Below are 22,069 nucleotides of genomic sequence, written 5' to 3' on the forward strand. Positions count from 1 at the left end.
AAAATTGCTTTCTTCCTGGTACAGCTTAGATGTCAGAATAAATCATCTAGGCTCTCATCATGGGTTTTAGTACAAAGACAGCAGGTTAGTAAGTGCTGGTAGGAGTGATGTGAGTTCACCCACCCGACTTTTCTGCTGGAATTTAAACACTGATTTTTTTATATAGCTTTTTATACTCTGGGTTGACTGTACAGCTGCTGCAGAGTGATGACAAACAGCTGAATGTTGGTCACATCTTAAACTGGCACAGCTGCTTGGCCACTAAATACCTGATGTGAGACTGAACATTAGTCACTTTACAGCACAAGGCTTGTTGTGGCAGTGTAAAGGACCTGCAAAGGATGCAAACTGCACCTGGGTAGAGCCTTCTGCCATGCAGAAGTAACTTTTGGAACAATGTGTACATTTTAGAAGAAATGTACATGTGGGAAACCTAGAGTTTTACCTGGGTTTAGAGAATGTGAAAAGGCCATAAATGTACAGGCATTTTAAGTATGCATGGCAAGCAATTCTCTGTCACTTAGCAAACAGGAAACGTCAGAACAGCTGAAGCGTGAAAGTCAGTAACAGCCACAAATAAAGTAATCTCTGGTGAGTGTAACCATGAAAAATGTGAAATGTGTTTTTCCCTCAAGCTTCAAAGTAACTTCCTCCAGTCCCACAGAAACTGAATTGGTACTAAGACACTAGATCTCATTAGAAGAAAGATTTGTCAGCTATCTCAGACATTCTCCATCAGCCCTGTCTGTGCCACACAAAGCAGCGGGTAAATGCTCCCAAAAGTCTACATTACACACCTGCATCTGCAGATGATGCCAAGAGCTGCTGCTGCTATTACTACTAAAGTGAATAAATCCAGAGGTTCTGGAAGAACATGGCATTAGTGGCTACTCCTGACAGAACTCACCCCATTTGGACTCTGACTTGGTTTTTAGCAGGTTACTAAGCTTCATTTGACAGGTTGAATAATGAGGCATCTGTCACATATGTAAGTAAATAGTTGTAAAGAATAATTATCTTTGGTGTTGCATTGTTTTTGATCTTGCTTCAGTTTCCAACCAATTTGTTGGGCTCTCTTTTCCTACTAGATTTAAATGGCAGTACTCTCAGAAACCACTTTCCCAGGTGGGTGCTTTATACACCAAGAACAAGTTGCCCCTAATCTTTTGGTAGCGTTTGTGTAGCATGGTGGTACTGATGCAGCTTTTTAAATTTTACTTGGGTTGGTGCACAGTATTTTCTTCCATGATTTGTCACAGAAAACAGTTTTTTTTTTTCTTGAAAGGTTGCCTTGAGTGTTTTGAAGCATCTGGCTCTTTGAGGCTGTCTTCTGACACAATATATTCACATCCTTTCACCTCTTAAGAGCAGACTGTTGTGATGTGATAGGGAAGATATCTGAACCGGAACCATTTGTCTGACCACACCACTGCAGCTTTCACCCTTGGTTGGAACTCCGTAGCATGATTTTTTTTTCTAATGTGAGCCTCGCACAAACAATGTGCTCCAACTACATCTCCTGTCACACTGCTGAAAGGCTGTTTACACTGTGCACTTGACAGTGAAGCAGTGGTTTCACAGCTCAAAGCTGGGGCAGTAAGCCAGGAGCCTGCCTGTTCCCGATGGGACACCTCTCCTGTTGCAGCGAGGACCCAGGCAGACACGGAGACCCAGGCAGGGCGTGGAAGCAGCAGCTGTCACAGCGATCGCTGCCATCAGGGAAGCTGCAGTGCTGGGGAATTACAGGCCATGGTTTGCTCGTGCCTTTTGCAGTCGCATTGTGCAAGATCACCGTCAACGACCTGCATCAGAGACAGGAGTTTGCACTGGAACTGACACTTGACTTAGCCTGTTAAGGACTTCAGTATTATTCCAATGATCTTGAAGTGGGTCAGGTACTGAAAGGGAAGCCAGTGGTGTTTGGACAGCATTAATTTTGGTTATTATGTGCATTGTCTGGTTAGACCTGTTTTTGAAATGTGCCACTACATGATGTGCTCATTACAGCAACCTCATCATCTCTCCTGCCCATCCTCAGCACTCTGCTGTAAACAGCCCACTGCGAGTCGGCCGGCACTGCAGGCAGGGCTTGTGCAACCAGTGCTGCTGGAGCCTGCTGCTGCTGGTGTGCAAAGCCATGCACAGAGCTCTGAGGGACAGCCTGGCTTCAGCTGTGCCCAGCAGCAAGGGCTTTGTCTGTAAGTCAGGGCAGGAACAGAGAAAAGAGGGTTGAGACAGTACCTCAACATCTCTTCCTGCTTGCAAAAATATTTGAAAGTAATTTAGTCTGGTTTCATTTTGAAACTGTTGAGCTATTTAGACTGTCATATTTTAGCATTTACTGTGTTTGTGGTGGCATTTAAATGCAACAGAAATTAAATTTAAACACATCCTAGCCAAATGTTCCAAGCAACAAGTTTCCATGAGTGACCAAGCAAATAACTTTATGCTGCTTGTTTTCCTTCTTGTCTTACCACTCCACAGCCTTTCACTGCATCCCCAGGCCTCTCAACCACACCTACCATGTGAAAAAAGACCCCAAAGAAAACAAAAAATAAAACCCAACAGTGTTCCTTGTTAAAGCAAACAAAACATTTTGTACGTTTTTCCAGAGAATGAAGAAATAAGGAAAAAAACAAAAAAAAAAGAAAAAAGAAAAAAAAACACACAAAAAAACCCCTCCAAAATTACAGATCTACTTGAAATGCAAGTAGCTTTATTATACTGAATTATACCTCTGCCTGAACTCCTCTGAAATAGTGATTGAGGAAGCTAAAAACAAGTTTTTTCATCATCCAGGACATACACAAAAGGAAAAAAAGTCTCTAAATAGATAGAGAAATAATATTGTGAAACATCATGCCTTGAAATTGCTGTGTTTCTTCAAAGAGAAATGTAATAGTGTCCTGGTAAATCACATTTCTGAATATTGATCCTGTTTCTACAGGAAGCTATTGTCCCTGAACCTACTGAAATCTAGGAACCCTGCACACAAATCAGGCAGTTGGTTGTGATTTGCAGGGAAGGAATTAAGGCATTACAAGTATACATTTATCAGGTTGTCCTGAGCTTTTTTTTATGTCACGTATCAATTATGCAAATCTGAAAGCAACCATCACATGCAAAGTGATGCAGGCACTTACAGAAAAAAAAGTGAAAAAAAATTAAGATTTGGGGTGGGAAAAGCCTTTCTCCTGAAACTGAGCTTTACAGGAAGGGATCTCACTTTTTCCCACCACATAAGGATTTTTTTTTTCTATCTTCTAACTTTTTCTGTCTTACAAGCCCTGAAATGTTTGTCCCTGAGTTTGCAGTCAGGCATTTAGGTGCTCTGAAGACCAGGATGTGGTCATTCTGCATACTTCTGTGATAGAAATACTTATTTCTTTATGCTTTTGTATTTCTGTCCCTCACCCCTGCGTAAGGAAGACCTGAGAATATGCATGTATGATTCCTTGGAAAGGATGGTTACTTAAAAACAAAAAAAAAATCACAGTTCCTGGCTTTGCTGAAGCACAATTAAGCCTTACCAAGCAGAAAGTCAAAATTTGAAATTAAAAAAAATCATATTTGCAAAGGTATATATTGAATATTTCTCTAGAAGTTAACACAAGCTATGGCCTAAAGGCCTAATTATAAAAATATAAATTTAGATCAATTCCAATATAATGTGCTTTTTACATCTTCTAAAATTTCTGATGCCTTTCACAAGATTAAGATTATATGTTAAGATATAAATCAGATTATAAACCCAGTATTTAAACAAAGATTTTCTGTGACCTTCAAGACATGCACACCAATGCAAAGAGCCATCCCTCTGGTGCTGACAGCAAGGTGGTGGTGTGTTACTCAGGTGGAGATGTTCTGTGTGGACTGGCAGGCACCTAAGCCATGTCCCCTGTCATTTAGTGAGATCATCAGTATCTAAAATCAGAGGACTGATAGGACTTCAGGAAAAAATAAAACCCAAACTGTAAATGACTTCTTAGGATAATGCAGAGCTCTTCTCTGCACTAGGTAAATGATTCTGTTCATAGCTCTGCATGTTGTTGTGGTTGCTGTAAGCTGGTTGAAGGCTGCTCAATGCTCAGATGTGAACTTTCCAACAGGAGTGACCCTCCTGTGAACAAGAAGCATTCCCTCGTGGCTGGACCACAGAGGGACATGAGATGTTTGGGACACAGCTGGGGTGACCTGGGTAAGCCACAGGGTTCATCACACTTCCTGTGCTGATCTGTCCTCCTCCACCTGCCTGTCTTCCTTCTGGTTTGACCCACCTGGAATTAACATTATAACAACTTAACAAACATCTCAATTAGCTCTCTGTGTAAGCTCAAAGGGTAACTTTTAGTGAAACCTCATTTTGTACATTATGTATGGAAATAGAAAATTTGCACTAAAAAATGGTAATAGTCTGCACCTTGGACAGTCACAGAACAGACCTCAGACATGAAAGGAGGAGCTCTAGAGGAATCTGTGTTAGCAGATAAGACACATTGGGTCATAAATCTGCACCAAAAGAAGACTCAGGCTCCAAATTCAGCATTTAGTAATAAAATTAGAGCTATCATTACACTTGTGCTAGTGTGTGGTAACTGTAAACTCATGTGTAAAAGAAAGCTATTTGATGCGAGAATTGAGATTACTTGGTAGGAACATAATTTTATTTTTTGTTGGGTGTTATGTGCCAGCCTGAACAGTGTCTGAGGGTGAGTCAGCACTCTTCCACTTTTAGATAAAAAAATGTGCATTAGGAGCAACTTAGAAGGCAAAGAGGCTGGCTGTCCAGGGCTGCCATAAGCATAAGGCCAGTGGCAGGAAGCATTGAAGCAATCATTATAGAAGTTAGTCCAGAGCCATCTGCAGTAATGGGGACAGTAAAAGTTGGTTTTTTTCTTCTCTCTTGAAAGAAGAAATGCCAGTTCCTCAGAAATGGATTCTGAGGAAAATTCTGGGTTTTGAAAAGTGCACTAAATTTGTTGAAAAGTGTTCTTGCAACATTTTCAAAATTAAAAAACTGTGTTTTAGTATAAATTTACTTTTACTTTAGTTCTGCAAACTGTTTTTACAAGAGTCAAACATTTTTGAGTGATTTTATCCTAACTGTTATGGACTGGGAAAAAACCTGTATTAACATGAGAGGTTGTCCTCATTTGGCAAAGAAAATACTTAGGAGGAGAAATGACATTGAAATTATATTGAAACAATGTATAAGCCATATTCTTCATATTAACAACCAGTAATCTTTCCCTTCTCATCTCATCTGTGTTTGATCTGCATTTTGATTATACTGTAATTTTGAAAAAGACTGGTTCCTATTGCATAGTCATGTTGCAATCATTGTTTATTGTGTTGCTCTTATATAACACCTACTCTAGGCGTATATACTTAATTCTGATCAGGAGATTAAAAAAATGCGTCATATATGAACATGCATAGTCCCAATAGGAAGTGTTTGTAACCATCTCCAAGAGACAAAACTGGTGAAATCACTGGTATGGAAGGTAAACTAGCTCAGAGAAGGAATGCTGCTTCTGTGCCCTGCAAACATGTGCAGCGTAAAGGCACCTGTAGGAAAACACTAATGATGGAGGTACATGGAGTGGGATGCAAGATGTGCATCACACAACGCCACAGGATTCAGAGTTTAGTTCAAGAGTCACCTGAAAGAAATTCTCTTCCCGGCTATGCCACCTCCTTCCTTTGGGGGATCTTGAGCAAGACATGTTTTGATGCACATTTCAACTTCAAAACGCACTAACTTTTCAGTCAGCCCCTTGGCATCTGGGACCCAGATTTTTTCTGGCTGACCAGCCTAACTTCCAGAAGTGCCCCTCTGTTGACTTACAGAATCGGACATTTTCTAACCATTCTACAGCAACTGCCCTTTGCTGAGCGACCTATATTTAACTCCGGGCACATGTAAGCGTTGCCTCAGGTGGCACCCTCATTTCCCAAGCATGCACTGCAACGCAGCCACAGAGCATCGCTGAATACACCTGGCACTGTGCAGCCACGGAGCATCGCTGAATACACCTGGCACTGTGCAGACACGGAGCATCGCTGAATACACCTGGCACTGTGCAGCCGCGGAGCATTGCTGAGTATCCCTGGCACTGCACAGACACAGAGCATCGCTGAATACACCTGGCACAGTGCAGACGGAACGGCGCTGAATACACCTGGCACTGCGCAGACACGGAGCACCGCTGAATACACCTGCCTTGCATCACGGCACGCTGCCGCTGGCATGATTCACAGGGGCAGCGCTGGCAGCCGGGAGATTTCCAAGGGCAAGGCACAGGAAGAGGGACGCAGTGCCAGGTTGACACCAGGTACCAGGCAGGGGGCAGGCGTTGCCCGGCCGGGGCCGTGCCCCGTTTGCCCGCGGGGCTGCAGCAGCTGTGAGGCCCACTGGCACAACCCTGTAGTGGCACCAAAACCTGCACTTTAAACCTAATGAAGCAACTGCCACAAGCCCGACGAGTGGGATGCGGAGCAGGCGGTGGAGTCGCCATTCCTGGAGGTGCTTAAGAGGCCTCTGGGTCTGGCGCTGGGTGATGTGGTTCAGTGGCTTAGGGTTACGGGACAGCGCTGAGTGGACCGTTGGACTGCATGATCTTAAAGCTCTCTTCCAGCCCCGACGACGCCGCGATGCCGTGATTCCCTGATCCCGTGGCACCGGCGGGGCTCCAAACCCTCCCGGGCACCCGCGGCCCCGCCGCCCCTCACGGGACGCGCCGCCCGCCCGCCTTGGCCCCGCCCCCCTCGCGCGGCGCTGCTTTCCGCCAATCAGCGGCGTCCTCCCCGCCCTCGCGCCTTCCCCGCCCTCCACGGCCGTGTCGGCCCGCCGGAGACGGGACGTCTCGCGAGAGCGCCGGAAACCTCGCGAGAGCGGCGAGGCCCCCCCCCCTCCGCCCCCGCCCCCGGCCCTCCCGCCGCCCCCGCCCCACCGCGGCCGGATCCGAGTGTGCCGGGCGGTGGGAGGGGAGGGAAGGAAGGGAAGGAGAGCAAGGGAAGGAAGAGAAGGGAAGGAAGGGAAGGGGGGGCGCACGGCCCTGCGCAGTGAGCGATGTTTGTCCGCCATCGCGGCGGAGGCTGAAGGAAGCGCCGCCAGCGGAGCGAGGGGCCCGCGCCGCCGCCTCTCCCGCCCGGCCCGGCCGGCCCGGCCTCCGCGCCCCCCCCGGGGGCCGCACTCGCAGCGAAGGTCGCCAGCGGCCTCCCCCGGCCGCGTTCCCGGGTCCACAGCCCCGCCGCGCGTCCCCCGGCTCTGCCGCCCCGCGCCGGAGGCGCCGCCGGACCGAAGATGTCGAACCTGAGCAAGGGGACGGGCAGCCGGAAGGACACCAAGATGCGGATCCGCGCCTTCCCCGTGAGTACCGGGCCTGGGCCGGGCCGAGCGGCCTCCGCAGGCCCCGGCGCCCCGTGGGCCGCGCTGCGTGCCGGGGCCGCGGGGCGCGGGCAGCGGCGGCCGCGGGTGCGAGCGGGGCGGGGGGAGCTGTCAGCCGGGCCGGGCACCCCCAGGGCCGTGCGGGGCGGGGGGAGCTGTCAGCCGGGCCGGGCACCCCCAGGGCCGTGCGGGGCGGGGGGAGCTGTCAGCCGGGCCGGGCACCCCCAGGGCCGTGCAGAAGGCGCTCCTCAGGGAAGCGGTGCCGCACGGAGAGTGGGAGGCGGAGGAACTGGTCCCCGCGATTATCGCCTCCCTCATCAAACAAATCGATTTTGAAAATCCACGTACGGTAGTGGGGAGGGGGACAGTGGGGACCGATTTCTTTGTTTTCAAGGAAAAGGCCTCCAAGAGGGAGCCGAAGGTTATGCGCCTTCATCAACAAAATTAGTTAGCCCCGGAAGGTGTGGGGGGGAATATTTATTTACGTCTTCTGCAGAGTTTCCTCTTGCTGAATTTATCTCTCCGCTCCGTAGAAGAGGCTCTAAGTCGTATGATTATAAAATGTAGGTGGCACAATGCCAGCTGTTCAGGAGGTGTTACTATAAACATGTAGGCATAGGTAACTTGCTGCAGGTTCGGTAGAGTCGAGAGCGTGCCTTCACTTTGAGTTGCAGAGGGAAGGAGCCAGATTATTAATTTGAAGTGCCATAACGCTGCTGTGTTTTGACAGTCGGTTCAATTAAAGCTTACAACAGAATAACAACTACAGCACGAGTAATGGCGTTGGGGAACGAGAGGAATAGGAAAGGTTCAGTCTGCCGGAGCATGACCAGGAAGCGTGTGTGTGCAGCGGGGTGTATGTTAAAAAGAAGATACTTAGCTGAGTCTCTGGCTTTTAAGCATTAGCGTTGGCTTTTCAGGTTTAGTGTGAACTTTTCAATGCTATGTCTGATCCCAGTAGGCAGTGGTATAGAACTAATGTGCTGTGCCTTTATAGAGAAACTGGACATACCTGTTTATCTCATTTCACTGGCAAGGCATATATCAATATATTTACTTCATCCAAACTCTTGCTGATGAAATTAGAAGATTCTTTATAGGCTCTGCTGTATAGGCTTTTACAGCAATCTGAGTTACATTGTTTTACTCTTTCCTCTACTTTTAATCACTGATAGTTGCATTTAGTGGTAAAAGTAAAAAGAAAAAAAGTGGGCTATGAGAGTAGGAATTTTAGCTGATGATAGGTTTTTCATCTCCATATTTCATTTATTTCTTTAAAAAGCCTTTTCCAAGAATGTCAATTTTGGATTATGGAAATAAAGGTGAAGACTTCCTGCCATGTGGCCACAGTTTTACTAACAAGTAGTAGGAAAACCTGTACAAAAATAAACCATGACAAAAGCAATGTGTATGTTTTGTAACAAACTGCACCTAAGTTAGCAGCCTTTTAATTTGATAAACAGATTCATGTATTCCAACTGTGAATATGTAACTATGGGTCAGACAACAAAGGCAGACCTGACAATGCAATAAACTGAAGTTTGTATATTTCACCTCTTCTGTATGTGAAACTTGTTTTGCAGGGGTGAGAAATGCTCTAATGGAGCCCTGTTCTTACATAAAGTTAAACATTGTGAAGTTTTTTTAAACTGTTTTTACTAGCATTGTCTTTCTTTTCAGTTGCTTAAAGAATATCTAGGTTAAAATGTGAAAAACAAAGTGTCTTCTTCCTAAAATAACTCGATAAGTCACAAGTCATCAAGGCCTGCAACTATATGGGGACATGTGTTGATAGCAACTTTGCAGGTGTCCCCTCGGATATTTTTTTTTTACTTAAGACATTTTGTTGACAATCCTATTGATAAAGTGTTTCTAGAAAAGAAGCATGGAGTTTGTTGAGAGATTTGGAGGGGCTTCCCTTTGCAGAAGTCAGCAGCTGTAGTTGATGTAAAAATCTTAACACACATTTTGTGTATGCCTAAGTGGTTGTGAAGCTTGGTCCAGGAAATGACTTGGTGTTGGAGACTGCAGTGGGATTGTTTGTGTCAATGAGGGGCATTTTCGTGGGGAGTAGAGTCTATGTTTAGAAAATGTGGTACTCATGCAGCAGCTATGGATCCTCGCTCCTTTGTCCCAAATGTGGTGGTTCTGCTCTTCGGCTCTCAATTAAGAGTGCTTCCAGAGGTGGTTTTGTAGGCTGCTTCAATATGTCTTCTTATTGATCATCTTTCCTCAGGAGGTCTTTCTGTTTTAGATTAGTTTGCTTCCTGCATGGAGGTAGCTATTTACTAGTACATTAGGCCAGAAATAGCCAGATTGGAATGGTGGTGTTCCTAGAGCATAGCAATATTAGCATAACTTCCTTCATGCAGGTTCTGGTTTTTTTAATATTTTACATTTTTGGAATGCATTTCATACTTCTGTTATTATGTTTTATAATAGCTAAAGGAATTGAGAAATAGTAATTTGCCAAACATTACCTAAGTTTACCTTTCCTACCTTATGAAAAATTTGGTAGAAGTGGACCAAAACTTGGAAAAGCACCGGTCTTCTACCTGGAGATCTTAATACTTAGGAATTAGTTTTATTCTAGATTCTTTTTTATTATTCATGTAATTGGTGCTAGATTATCGGTCATCCCAAGTATCCATTAAGATTTGCTAGCTCCTGGTCTGTGCTGTGATGTGCTTTTTCTTACCTCAGGGGCAGTGGCATGGGGTGCATTGTTTGGCTTGTACACATGTGGGTTGTAGAGTAATCAAAATTAACTGACGGTTTTCTGTACGTTTAACCAGTTGTTCTTTTCCTAATTTATAAATTATCTTACTATAAAGAACTTTGCATTCTCTTGTTCTTCCTGACTTAAAGATGGTGATAATCTTTGCATCAGAGGTAGTCCAGATGAGGATGCATTCTCTGAGACTTCAGATTTGAGCACATTTCAAACCTAGGAAGAATAACAGAAATAAATTTCTGAGAGAGTTTGTTGTATATTCAGGAAAGCAAACTCATGAGGTTAAGCTTGTGCAGTTATCCTTAGGTACCACCACAGAAGACTTCCAGTGTTCTACTTTCAGTATCCACTTCTGGTACTTTTAACACCTCCATAAAATGTAGCTGTTCCATAGTTATCTAAGGTCTATCCAGAGAGCGTTCAGGGTGATGTTACTGTTCCAGACATGGAACAGTGGAAGAGGGCTTTTGAGAGACAGAAGGTTCTTTTTCTCAAGCAGTTTTCAAACTTTGATGTTTCAAATTCATACACACTGCAACAGATATGAATATGGATGCTAAAAATAACAACATTTCAGAAATGTCATGTAATTGTCCATGATATATGTTGACTGCAGTTAGTAAGTTGGATTTTTTTAATTATTTGGAAGAGTGCAGTGGTCTACTGAATACATGTGTAAGATATGAAAATGCATGTTTGATACAGCTACAGAGTGTGAATTGCACCTGTTTTGAAGAAGTGTTGGAGTTGTTTGCTTCCAGATTTAAAGGTGCTCTCAGGGTCTCAGATTGGCTCTCACTCCTTAACTCTCAGCCCATTACTGCTGGCTACAGGAATACTTTCAAAGTTCTCAAACAAGTTTGCAGAAAATCTGATTTTAAGATTATTTAGTTGATATGTGAAAAATGGTGCCAAAAATGGTAGGTTTGCACTTAAAACTTTTGGAGATATGTGATTTCTGTAAGGGAGATCTAGAATGTGTAAATTATGTTTCCTGCAAGTGTATTTGAGCTGTTTTGCTGTGACTGGTTAGCTAGTGGAAAACTGTAGCCTTAAATGTATTTTGACAGAAAAGTTGTACATAGTAAAAAGAATTTGACATTTCTTACAGAAATAATTAGAATGTGGGAATTCAGAAAGCATTTGGGGAATTAATTCTCAAAATTTAAACAAGCAGCATTAAGCTGTGTTGAATGAACTTTTTTGCAAGAGCTCATTCTTCTCTCAATGCAGGTGTCACCATCAAATTGGTTGGACAGATCTTTCTACAAGCCAGCATGACCCAGTGTAGGTTATTGGGTTTGATCATTAGAGTTGGAGGGCGTTTTTTGAATGCTTCCAATAATTTTCCTTTCCTGCAGAGATGTCTTTCTTCTCTAGAGCAGTGCTACAAAGTAGTGTTTTGCCAGTTCTCAGAACTATTTTGGTGGATCAGTGTTACACAGTTACATTATGAATTCTGCACAGCATTTAGAGAGATTCTACATGTGCACTTGCAATAGAATAAGTCTTTGAAAAAATGTGTAAGCTTCTGACTAGTTTTATTTGAAATACTTGTGCCCAAGAAAATTCTCATTTTGTTCAATCTTGTGGAGAAAGACAGACAACCTTTCATTTCCTTCAACTGTTTATTGATTGATGTTACTTCTTCCTGGAAGAAAGTTACATAAACTTAGAAGTAAGTAACTCCAGCTCTTCCATGAGAAATATTTTCATTGCCAGCACTCCTTTCTCCTCGATCTAACAGCCACTTGTTCTAGGCTTTGTGTAGGCAGAAGGCTTTTTTTTTTTTTTTTTTCCCTAGGGAGCACCAACTGCTTCTGTGGTTTGAGTCTTGGGGAATTGATGATGCAGGTTGAGATGAGGTTTGTTAAATTTATGCTTCAGCCTACAACATGTAGATCTATCAATTCCAGCAGTTGGTATAAATTTGGTCCATCTTGAGCCTCTTAGAGCAGATAGCCCCTAGAAAAAACACTGAAGTGTGGTTAAATTTTGAAGCATTCAGGTTATGTAAGCAGTACGTGAGGCTCTGCTTTGGCTTGTAACCCTCAGAGCCTGTGTGAGGTGTTGGGGAGAGCAGGGAGAGGCATGGAACGTGGGGAAAGAGTGGAATGGGGGGTGGTTTACTGCAGGCTTTTTCAGCTCTGAATAAAAGAACGTGAGCATACCAAGTGCTGCCAGATCACCTGGTTAACTGCATGTTTTACATGCTTGGCTTGTGAATCTTGACTACTTTATGTTCTCAGATGTATTTATGAAAGCATCTTCGCTAAACCCATGTAACGTTCACAGTCATGAGTTCACATTCACAACTGAAATTTTGGTAGGCTTAAAAACTAGAAATAAAACAGACCAAAACACTAAAACACGCTTTCTTATTCAAAGGAAGGCTGTTTTGTGCAAATTAAGAAAAACATGGAAATACTTGCTATTTACTGGACAGTAAATCTTATGAAATACTTCCAGTTTTCACAATTTTTTTTTTCTTTAATGAAATGCTGTGAGCAAACTGAATGTCCTAATAATACATTTAGAATTTCTAAAAGGTGAGAGCAATAATTCCAGAGCAGTCTGAGTAGCTAGTTGTAGGTGGGTTTTTATTTGGTTGTTTTATTGGTAACACAAGGTGCATATTATCATTTAGTTTTTGCTTAATCTCGTTAGCATTCCTCAGTTCTGTAGATGTTCAGGTTTCAGTTACAAATTTTCTTGGTTTTCCTTGTTAACTGGGTCTTAAGTTCTGAGCGATGATCATTTGTTTTGGTATAGATTTTTGAGCCAGTGCCTCTGAGTGGCTCAGGAAGGAGCAGTGCCATTTATGAATCTTGCTGTATTTGAAATTTGCTTGGTTTTGCACAGGACTGCAAGGCTAAAGCTGAAGTGACCTGTTAGGATTTTTATGCTGGCTAATTCAATCTGAGCTTTTTCAAGTGGCTTCATTAGGGTTCTCCATCCCTTCACTTGAGTTGTATAGTAATGCATTATTGAACAGGAGTTACTATTTTTCCCTGCTAGGGTAGGTAAGAGAACTCAATGAGAGTGGCTATAAAACTGATGAAGAGTTTTTGTTATTCTGCATAAATAATTGTAATAGCAGTATGTAACATAAAATTAGCCCTTTTTTATGTGAAAGACAGTAAAATTTCTCAAAATTTTCCTTTTAATCTCTTCTGGACAGGTACACACAGCATAAGTGACCCCATTTTTCAGAATTTCAAGCAAGTATTCCGAGGTCTTAGGCTTTGATCTGTAGGGCAGGTAGTACAAGTGCAGGTGCCTTTAAATTTTCATCACCACGACTGATGTGCAGTGTCAGTGTCCCTGCATGTGGTGAAAACATTTTGTGATAGACTGGGACAGATTTTTCTTAAGATAGTTTGAGAGTCCATTCATAAAACAGAGTGATTGTGTTACAGTCTGTAATGGGTTCTTGACCTTGTACATATGCTCACTGGATCTTATCTTTGATTTCTAGTAGCTGTACAAGTGGAAAAGCAGCTCTTGAGAAGTAAGGTCATGCTTTTCATTCTGAGTCAGGTTTTGTGGAAACACAGCGCAGGAAAGTAGCATTGTAGAAAACTCCAGCACAGCTAGGCATGCTTTTAATCACATGATTATTTTCTTCTTCTGAAGGTCAGTTAAAGCCAGTAGAATTTTTAAATGACTGATGTTTCTTTTCTGAAAGTGCAAGTACTGGCATCTCAGCATAAGTAAATACTGTTAGATGGCTTAACAAAAGAACTTCCGTATTGACTTCAACATGCTAGGAAAGGCAAAAAGTGCTCTTAATGCATTAGTATTGCAAGGAGAACAAAACTGTAATAAACACTTATGTGTGGATGGTGTTTGCAGTGGAATGGCCTCAATTCTTTAATTAGCTGTGTATAAAATCAGTGTTTGAGGGCTGAAACTGTCTTGCTTGTAGTTTAAATAAGGTATAAGACTATGCTAAATGTGAGCAGATAACTTGCCTTATTGGTTTATGGTTATGAATGAGGTTCATTTGTGGAAAAGCCAATTTTTGTTTAATGCTAATGAGAATAAACATAAATTATACATGTGAATGATATAAAATTGGACAAGCTTATATAATAAATTCATAACATTAATTTCTTAGACTGCATGTGGTCTGAGCACAGGCTGTGCATGTCTTTTTCTTACATTTTGTAAGTGAAGAATCTTTGTTGAAATAAATATTTTACTTCCACACTAGTTTTGTTTTTAAAGTGTTGATAGCATATGAGTGGACCTGGTTTTTTATATTACACACATGGATTTAATTTTCTGCATGGCTGTGATTTTTTTTCTATTGCACTCATTTCAGTGTTACTCTTAAGTCTTGCAGGCACTGCTGATCTGTGCATCTGAGGATGGTGTTTGCACTGTGTGGTACAAAAATGCCCCAGAGACAGGTTATTATCAGGACACAGTGGTATTGATTATCTGTAAATTTGTAAGAGATTTATTGTGTCTTCCTTCTTCTACCTGAAGTAAGCTATGGGGGAAAAAAAGAATAATCCTGTGTTGGCTTCTGTTTACCATAAAATTTTATCTTTCTATTCCTGTGTAAGTTCTCAAATTGTTCTGCTGCTATTATTATGGAGGAGGAATTTTCATCAAGCCCCCAAAACCTCTCAAGGCCCTTCAGCCCCATCATCTCCCTTTCTTCCTTCATCCCCTCATCATTCATTGTGTTCCTTGTTTTGAAATGACTGCAGGAAATGTGTCTGCAATCTGTGTAAGCTGGTGTGTATTTCACAGATTTCCTCTTTACATAGTGTTGATTTTTGGACAATTGTAAAATACCGAGCTTCTTGTAGGTTAATTGAAAAAAGCCAGAAAAAAATTCCTGTGGGGTTTGCCTTCAGTGTTGAGTAGGCAAGGAATGGGCTATTTGTGGTTCAGGGAAGCTTTCTGAAATCAGGTCATCAAAGCTGGAAAGTTAATGGGCTAATAGATTTTTTTCACTTGGAGAGATGATACCCCTGAGGAGACTCAGTGCCTTCCACAGAAGGTGTGGATGTGCAGAACAGCATTGCTCTTTCCTTTGACTCTTCTTAACTGGGATTGAGGCATGCAGCATCTGTTATTTTTTTAAGGTTATTATAATGTTAATGTTGTAGAAGTCACCAGTACAAAAGATTTCCCAAAAAAACTAATTATTAAATTAAGATGTTTTAATTTCTACTTTGTAATGTTTTTTGGGTAATGGTCTAAAAACTAAATGGACATATGATCACATACTGAATCAAAATTTTAGTCTGTTCTGACTAGGTTATACACAATACTTCTATTAATTTAGAGTTAGGAATGATCTGAGCAGTCTGGGGTATAGTGGTGCTGCTTCTGCTGAAAGTGACCTGTTGTCAGGTATGGCACTCAGGACAACCTGCTGCTCATCACCTGAGCTCCCACTGTTGTAAAAGGAAATGAAGAGAGTCAGGGGCCTAAATCCCACTGAAATTTGATATTTCCAGCTATCTTCAGTCTTTGCTAGTAAATCTTGTTAGGTTATATGTAAGCAAACACCTTCCCTGTCTGCTTTCAAGTCTTTAGTAAATAGGAAGTAGTTTCAGTGGAAGAGGAAGGAGCCACCTTCCTTGTCCTGCAGCATAAGAGAGCCTGCACATGGCCCCTTATCCCAAGTAAGCAGCTTTGAGGAAATTGGCAGGTGAGTGTAGTTTGCTCACAGTCACACAGTCCTCAGGTTTTGAAAAGCTTGTCCTTGGCTCTTACAAGCTTTTATTGCAGTGGAATGCTAAATGGCTTGAATGAAAATTTTAGGATTTGGCCCCATTTATAAATGGGAGAAGCCATGCCCAGAAATTAATAAAATTTTGTGCCACTGTTTGCAATGTCTTGTCATTTTACTTGCCAAGAGCCTGTTTGACAGCCACAGACACACAGCTGAGCTGTACTTGTCCTTCCCTACACCTTATAGACCTCCAGGATCCTGCTGACAAATGAGAGGGATGATTCACTCCCAGAAATCCAGATTTTCTTTGTTGTTCCATATTCTGCTGTTCTAATTAGGTTCAAATATTTTCTTTTAACACCAACTTTGTTTAGCATAGAAACAAAGCTATTGTATTTCTTTCAGGAACATATTTCCTCCTGTTACACAAATCTTTTTAATTTTTTTTTCCATAGCTTTAGTTTGAGGAAAGTTGTTTTAGGATTACTACTTCTGAAGTGAGCCAGGAGGACTCTGAACTTCTCATTTGTTTTCAAAATACTGAAAATAATTTTTATTCTTTTGGGTAGGACAGAGGAAGTAGATAGATCTTTAGCGTCAAATCCTTCTATTTCTTCCTCTGTTTTGTTCAGAATGGGTTTTTATTTAGTTAAGCAATCCTGACACAATACACTCTCTTTTTTCCTGAGTGTTATTTGCACCATACATGACAGTACATCTACTAAAATAAGTCCAAAACTTACTTCAGGTTTGAAAATGATTCTGTTAATTTCCAAAGCTAAAAGTGAAAGATCAGACTTTCTGAACTGTGACTTAGATATGAACTTCAGCTCTGAATTTGCAGGGAAGTGAGAGTATAGATAATATATAGCAGCATATAGTATATATGGAGAGTGTATGTACAGCAGTATAGACAGCTCTTCTTTACCCTTGTTAGTTTGAAGTGCTCTGGGAAATCAGTACTTTCATTGCAGGTGTTTTATAGTCCTCCTCTGTTTTCAGGTGCTGTAGTAATGAGCACTGTAGAAATGTCACTGAATGTTTTTGAAAGGAGCCCTGGTTATTAATGTCACTCTTTTGGCTGTTTAAGCACTTCAATTCTGTATCAGTGACAACTATCTCTTGAGCTAGAACTTCCTAGATTTTGCCTCTTAGCAGTTATTCTAGAAGCTTGTACAAAACCAATTAATTGTTTTCTTTTAAATACAACTTCTTAAAAAACAAGTTTCATAATGTAGTATCAGGTGAGCAGAAGCTTGCATCATGGCAGGGGAGATTTACTCATTCACAGTGAATGCCTTCTGATATTTGAAAGGCATTTAGATTTGTCTGCACATGCTGGGGAAAAATATGTTATTTAAAAACTTGGATTTCTGTGTTTTAATTAAATATTATTCTGGTGTCTTCTTTGGGCAAAGCATGCAACTGGTAGAATAAGCTCTTTAGTGTAAATAGAAGCACCTTAATTTATGTTGAAAAGAAGTTTATTTTGGTGTGTTTTCTTTGCTTTTCCTCAGTATCTAGCCATCCATTACAACATCCATTAATCCTTGCTGAGTAAAGCATATGCATATGCTTATTTCAAGCAATTTGGGTCTTGTGGGAAATAAGTAGCAAGGCAGATGAGTGAGGAAGAGACAGAGTTTTGTTTATATGATCACAGATGTAGATGTTACCAACTTTATCCCCTGTTGTTACTTAACCTACTGATAGATATTTTAGAGAGAGCCTTGAAGACTGCTCTGTGTGAATCCATATATATACCAATAAATGGATGAAAAATGAGGCTGGTGAGCCAACATTTTTCATTGGCCCACTCAGACAAGCAGTATTCTGCTTTTGTCTGTATTAGTAAAAGTTCTTTTATATGTGTATTAATAGGGTGACTGAAGGTGCCTTTTGTAAGTTGAACATCATAAATTGCAAAGTGACCCCATAAGTTGGTTTTTGGGGAGTATAATAGTATGTAGTTGCCCACTAGTATGGGAAAGTGTGCAAAGGTCTGTAAGAAGAAAATTGTCTTTGTTCACAGAATCCCCATTGTGTAACTTCGTGTTTCAGCTTGTTTGCCTCTTCAGAATGTCTCTGTTTTTTGCATTTTTTGAAAGAAATGAAAGAAAAACTTTATGATTATTTGGTAAGTGATGGCTGCTCAGAATTACGTAGTTCAATAGTCTCAGTTCAGATGAAGCAGGTCTTTGGGAGAAGTTCTCAATTTTTTCCTCAATTTTCTCCCCTTCAGCATTTTATGTTCCATAGATTTGCAAGACTAAAGATGAGGAAGGGCATTTGGAAAAAACAAAGAAACTGTATTAAATGGAAGTTGAACTCTAGAGTAAGAGAGATATGTTGGTAGTTCAAGATAAGTCTCATCCTTCTGAATTTGTTCCTAAAATATGACAGATAAATGAGTATCTGATCCTCAGTTTTGTTCAGTTGCCTAAACATGTCAAAACTGTTGATGCAGTATTACAGGTTCTAATAAAGATTTGGTTTAAACTTTTCATATAGGCTGTTAAATTTTGCTGTTGTGTAGTGAAACTCCTCTCAGGCCTAGCTATAACACAGGCAAGTGTTACATTTTGAGAGAAGAAACAAATCCTTTTTCCTTAGATTTACTAGAAAAGGAAGTTCCTGGAGCATAAATGCATTTTGCTGTAAAGCTCATAACCAGCCAGCCAACCTGCCTTCCTCTTCAAGCTCCTACCCCAAAGCAGCACTTGTTTTGTGAGACAATGCCATGGAGTAAAACAAATCTGCCAGTCATGGTGCAAGAGTGACTCCTGCTTTTAAGGAGCCATCACTTTTTAGGCTGCTTAACCCAACTGCTCCATACTGGCAAAACAGCTTTTCAGTGCTGCGGAACCCATTCAAGCCAGGTGGAGAAGGAAAGGGTTTAGTCTAAAATACTGCAGTTCTTGGATGTTTCAGTCGAGAAGGAGGAGTCCTCTTTGATTTCATTGCAGATTCTGCTTGCTTCTGCTGAGTTAAGCCTGGGAAGGGGAGGTGGGTTTTGCAGTTCCTGGATTTCTGTTACTGATTGAGTATTGTCGTGGAGCCCTGCCTGCAGAGGCTCAAGCCTTTCTGAGGGTGAGAGTAGAGTTGATTGTTCCTTTGGCCTTTAGAGTATGTCTCTCAGCACTGGCTCCTCAGTTCATCTGCTGAGCCTGGAATGGAACATGGTGCAGGCTGTGAATATTCCTTGCAGGAGTAATCTGCAGAAGTTTAGTGTAGGGTTTGCTCACCCAAACAGTGACAATACTTGAATACCACGGGAAGAGTGAAGACCAAAACATAGGTATTAAAAATTGTGTCAGTATTTAATCTTGTAAATGACAACTGGCAGATGTCATAAGCAAGTTATAGGCATTGATTCCCCCCCGCCACACACACCCTCTGAGGGAGTATAATACTGTAATAGGCAGTTCCTGACACTCCTTAGGAGACGTGGATAATATTGTATTGTCATCTTCAACTGTTGTTAAAAGTCACCTAGGAGCAAAAGGTGTCCTACTTATTATTAGGACAGTTTTGATAGAATATTTCTATGACTTCCCTGTGACTCTTGACAGATATCCTAAGATTAATAGCCCAGATGCAGGAGAAGAGCAATGAGACAGGGTGCCCCTTTCTTCATTCTCCTTCTCTTGGCCTTCAGTCATGCCTTTGGTGTGTCACAGTCAACCTGTTCAGATAACACCGTTGAGAAATGTTGTGGAACTTTGTGGTAGTTCTGGTTGTTCAGAGATAAATTGTTTTTATTTGTGGAAGAGTGTGTGTAGCCTATGCATCCTCTTCCAGATATACTCATTGTTACATAGTGAGGAAAACTTAAGAACTCAGAAAAGTGTTGACATTGAACTCCCCATTTGACATTAATAGGAGTACATTTTATCTGCTCCATAGTTGAAAAAAAAATGTAGTACCAGATCTTAATATGCCATTTTTCAGAGATATTTTTGGAGCAAATGCTAGACAATGTATCTCTGTCATTGTAAATTCTTGTCTTTTAAATTAACGATATTCAAAGGGTTTATAAAAATTCAAATAGTTATTAGATTCTAAGGCAGGAAATGTTCTGCTCTTGCCCTTTTCTGGATAACCTCAGCCAAACTGCATCCAGAATGAAGGATACTGGCCCAGAATACTGAGTTACTGTGTAACAGACAATTTAATACCATCTTGATGAATGCCTTGTCTTGCAGTGGAAGGGAACAGTGTTGGTGATAGTCTCCTTTGCCTCAAGGACTGTGCCCCTGTGGTGGCAGTTTTAGATAACAGCAGTTGGACTCTTCTCATTTTTTCTGTGGAGGGATAGGAAATGGGGGAGTGAGAATAGGTGGCAATTATTAGGTGCAAATGTTACTCCCAGCACTGCTAACTAACTTTAATTCTTGGTATCCTCTCACTTGCTTCAAGGTAGAGAGCATAAACACTTGTATTCTGTAATTCCAGTTGGTTCTTGTCCCAGTGCTCTGTGGTATTAGACATGTGAAGAATGTCATGGGAAGGAATGAGGCAGGTGGTTGTTTTTTTTGGAAACTTTGAGAAGTCTTGTTCTGCAGTAATCACTTCCAGACTGACATGTTTCACCTGCTAATGTGTAGAATTGTGGTAAGCACTCTCCAGCTATGCTGTAGAAAAACTGAGTAGTAGTGTTTGTGACATTTTTGAGAGTAAAAATGTCCTGCAAATGTGTTGACAGTCTATTAAAACTTCTGAGATTTAACAGTTTTGGTCTGAGATCTTTGTGTGAACTTCCTAGAACTTGTCTAGAAATTTCTTCTGCGTGAAGAATAAGAAGCTGTGTCTGATCACTGAATTTGGGAGTACTGGTTTGTCTATCTCCTGTTGCTGCTGGTGGGCTTCTGGGGATCCTCCTGCTGACACACTGTAGGACATCCATTTACCTCTTCCTTGCTTCTTTCTTAACCCCCTCTTGTTAAGAACACTAAATAACTACTTAAAGCTAGTATAAACTATCAAGATTTAAGAAGGCTTCTAGCAGTTTACTTCTGTAATTTTCCCTTGCAATTCACAGCATTTCAAGCATGGTTATATAAGAGGAGTGAGCTGTGTTAAGTTAGTGTAGCTGTGTAGTGTTAAGGGCAAAATGATGACAAGGGAAAAAAATGATGAATATGGAATGAAGTTGCGTTCAGAGGAAACTGTTGTAGAAGTTAAAGTAAAGAGAATGGAAATTATACCCCAAAACATTTATTTCTCTGCAAAGTAATATGGATTTCCAGCAACAGGTATGTTGGAAGTTCCAGAATCTGGGAGCTCTAGTGTTGTTTTTTGACTGTCATTGGTAGAAGCTAGGGAGCAAACACCGGGTTCCACTGGTGACCACAAGTATTTTGTTGCTCACCTTTGTTACCGTACACTGCATTTCCATTGGAAGACTGGTACAGGCAGTTTGACAAGGTCACGTGTCCACAGGGAGCCCTGGTTTTCCAGCTTCCTCAGCCTACAGCTGTAATGTGTATCACCAGATCACCCAGTGGTTAAGGTTGGAAGGCACTTGGGAAGTCGTCTTGTCCTGCCCCACTGCTCAGGGTCACCTAGAGCTGGATCAGGACTGTATCCAGATGGCTTCTGAATGTCTCTAAGGATGGAGAACTTCGCAGCCTCTCTGGGCAACCCATGCCAGCACTTGGTCACCCACACAAGAAAAAAATTTTCATGATGATCACAGGAATCTCCTGTGTTTGTGCCTGCTGTATCTGCTCTTGTCACTTGCAGCACTGCAGAGGCTGGTTCCCTCTTCAGTACACCCTCCCTTTGGATTTTACATATACTGATTTGATCTCTGCAGGGTTTCTCTAGGCTGGCTCTAGAGGCTGTCTCTGTCCTTCCTATGAGAGATGCTCCAGAGGGCTGTTAGTGACCCTTCACTGGACTGTCTCCAGTGTGTTTGTGTCTCTCTTATACTGGGGAACCCAGAACTGGGCACTGAGCTCTACATGTGGCTTTCCAGTGCTGAGGAGAGCCCTTGGCCTACTGACAACTCTTCCATATGCAGCCTAGGATACCATTAATCTTCCTTGCCTCGCGGGCCCATTGGTTTGTCATCAACTTGATGTCCACCAAGAGCCTTGGGTTCTTTTCTGCCCAGTGTGCTTTCCAGTCATGTTCCCCAGCAGGCATTATTGCATGGGGTTGTTCCTTCCCCCAAGGGAAGGATGTTGCACTTCTCTTTGAACTACATGTCTAGAAGAGGGCTGATAACATTTCGTATGAAGTT

At 41.9% G+C, this 22,069-nt stretch overlaps 1 protein-coding gene across 2 annotated transcripts in view; it reads left to right on the top strand.

Moving 5' to 3' along the window:
* The first annotated feature begins 6,919 nt into the window (after positions 1-6,919).
* Positions 6,920-22,069, top strand: part of CUL3 (cullin 3) — a 54,664-nt gene continuing 39,514 nt past the window's right edge. The window contains exon 1 of one of the 2 annotated variants that reach the window (XM_053951649.1): positions 6,920-7,372. In XM_053951649.1, coding sequence (XP_053807624.1) covers positions 7,307-7,372 — 66 coding nt within the window. In that variant the 5' untranslated portion in view covers positions 6,920-7,306. The remainder of the gene's footprint in view (positions 7,373-22,069) is intronic. The other variant, XM_053951648.1, reaches the window with a different exon arrangement.

The sequence above is a fragment of the Vidua chalybeata genome, chromosome 10, assembly GCF_026979565.1.
Source record: "Vidua chalybeata isolate OUT-0048 chromosome 10, bVidCha1 merged haplotype, whole genome shotgun sequence".
NCBI classification, from domain to species: Eukaryota; Metazoa; Chordata; class Aves; order Passeriformes; family Viduidae; genus Vidua; species Vidua chalybeata.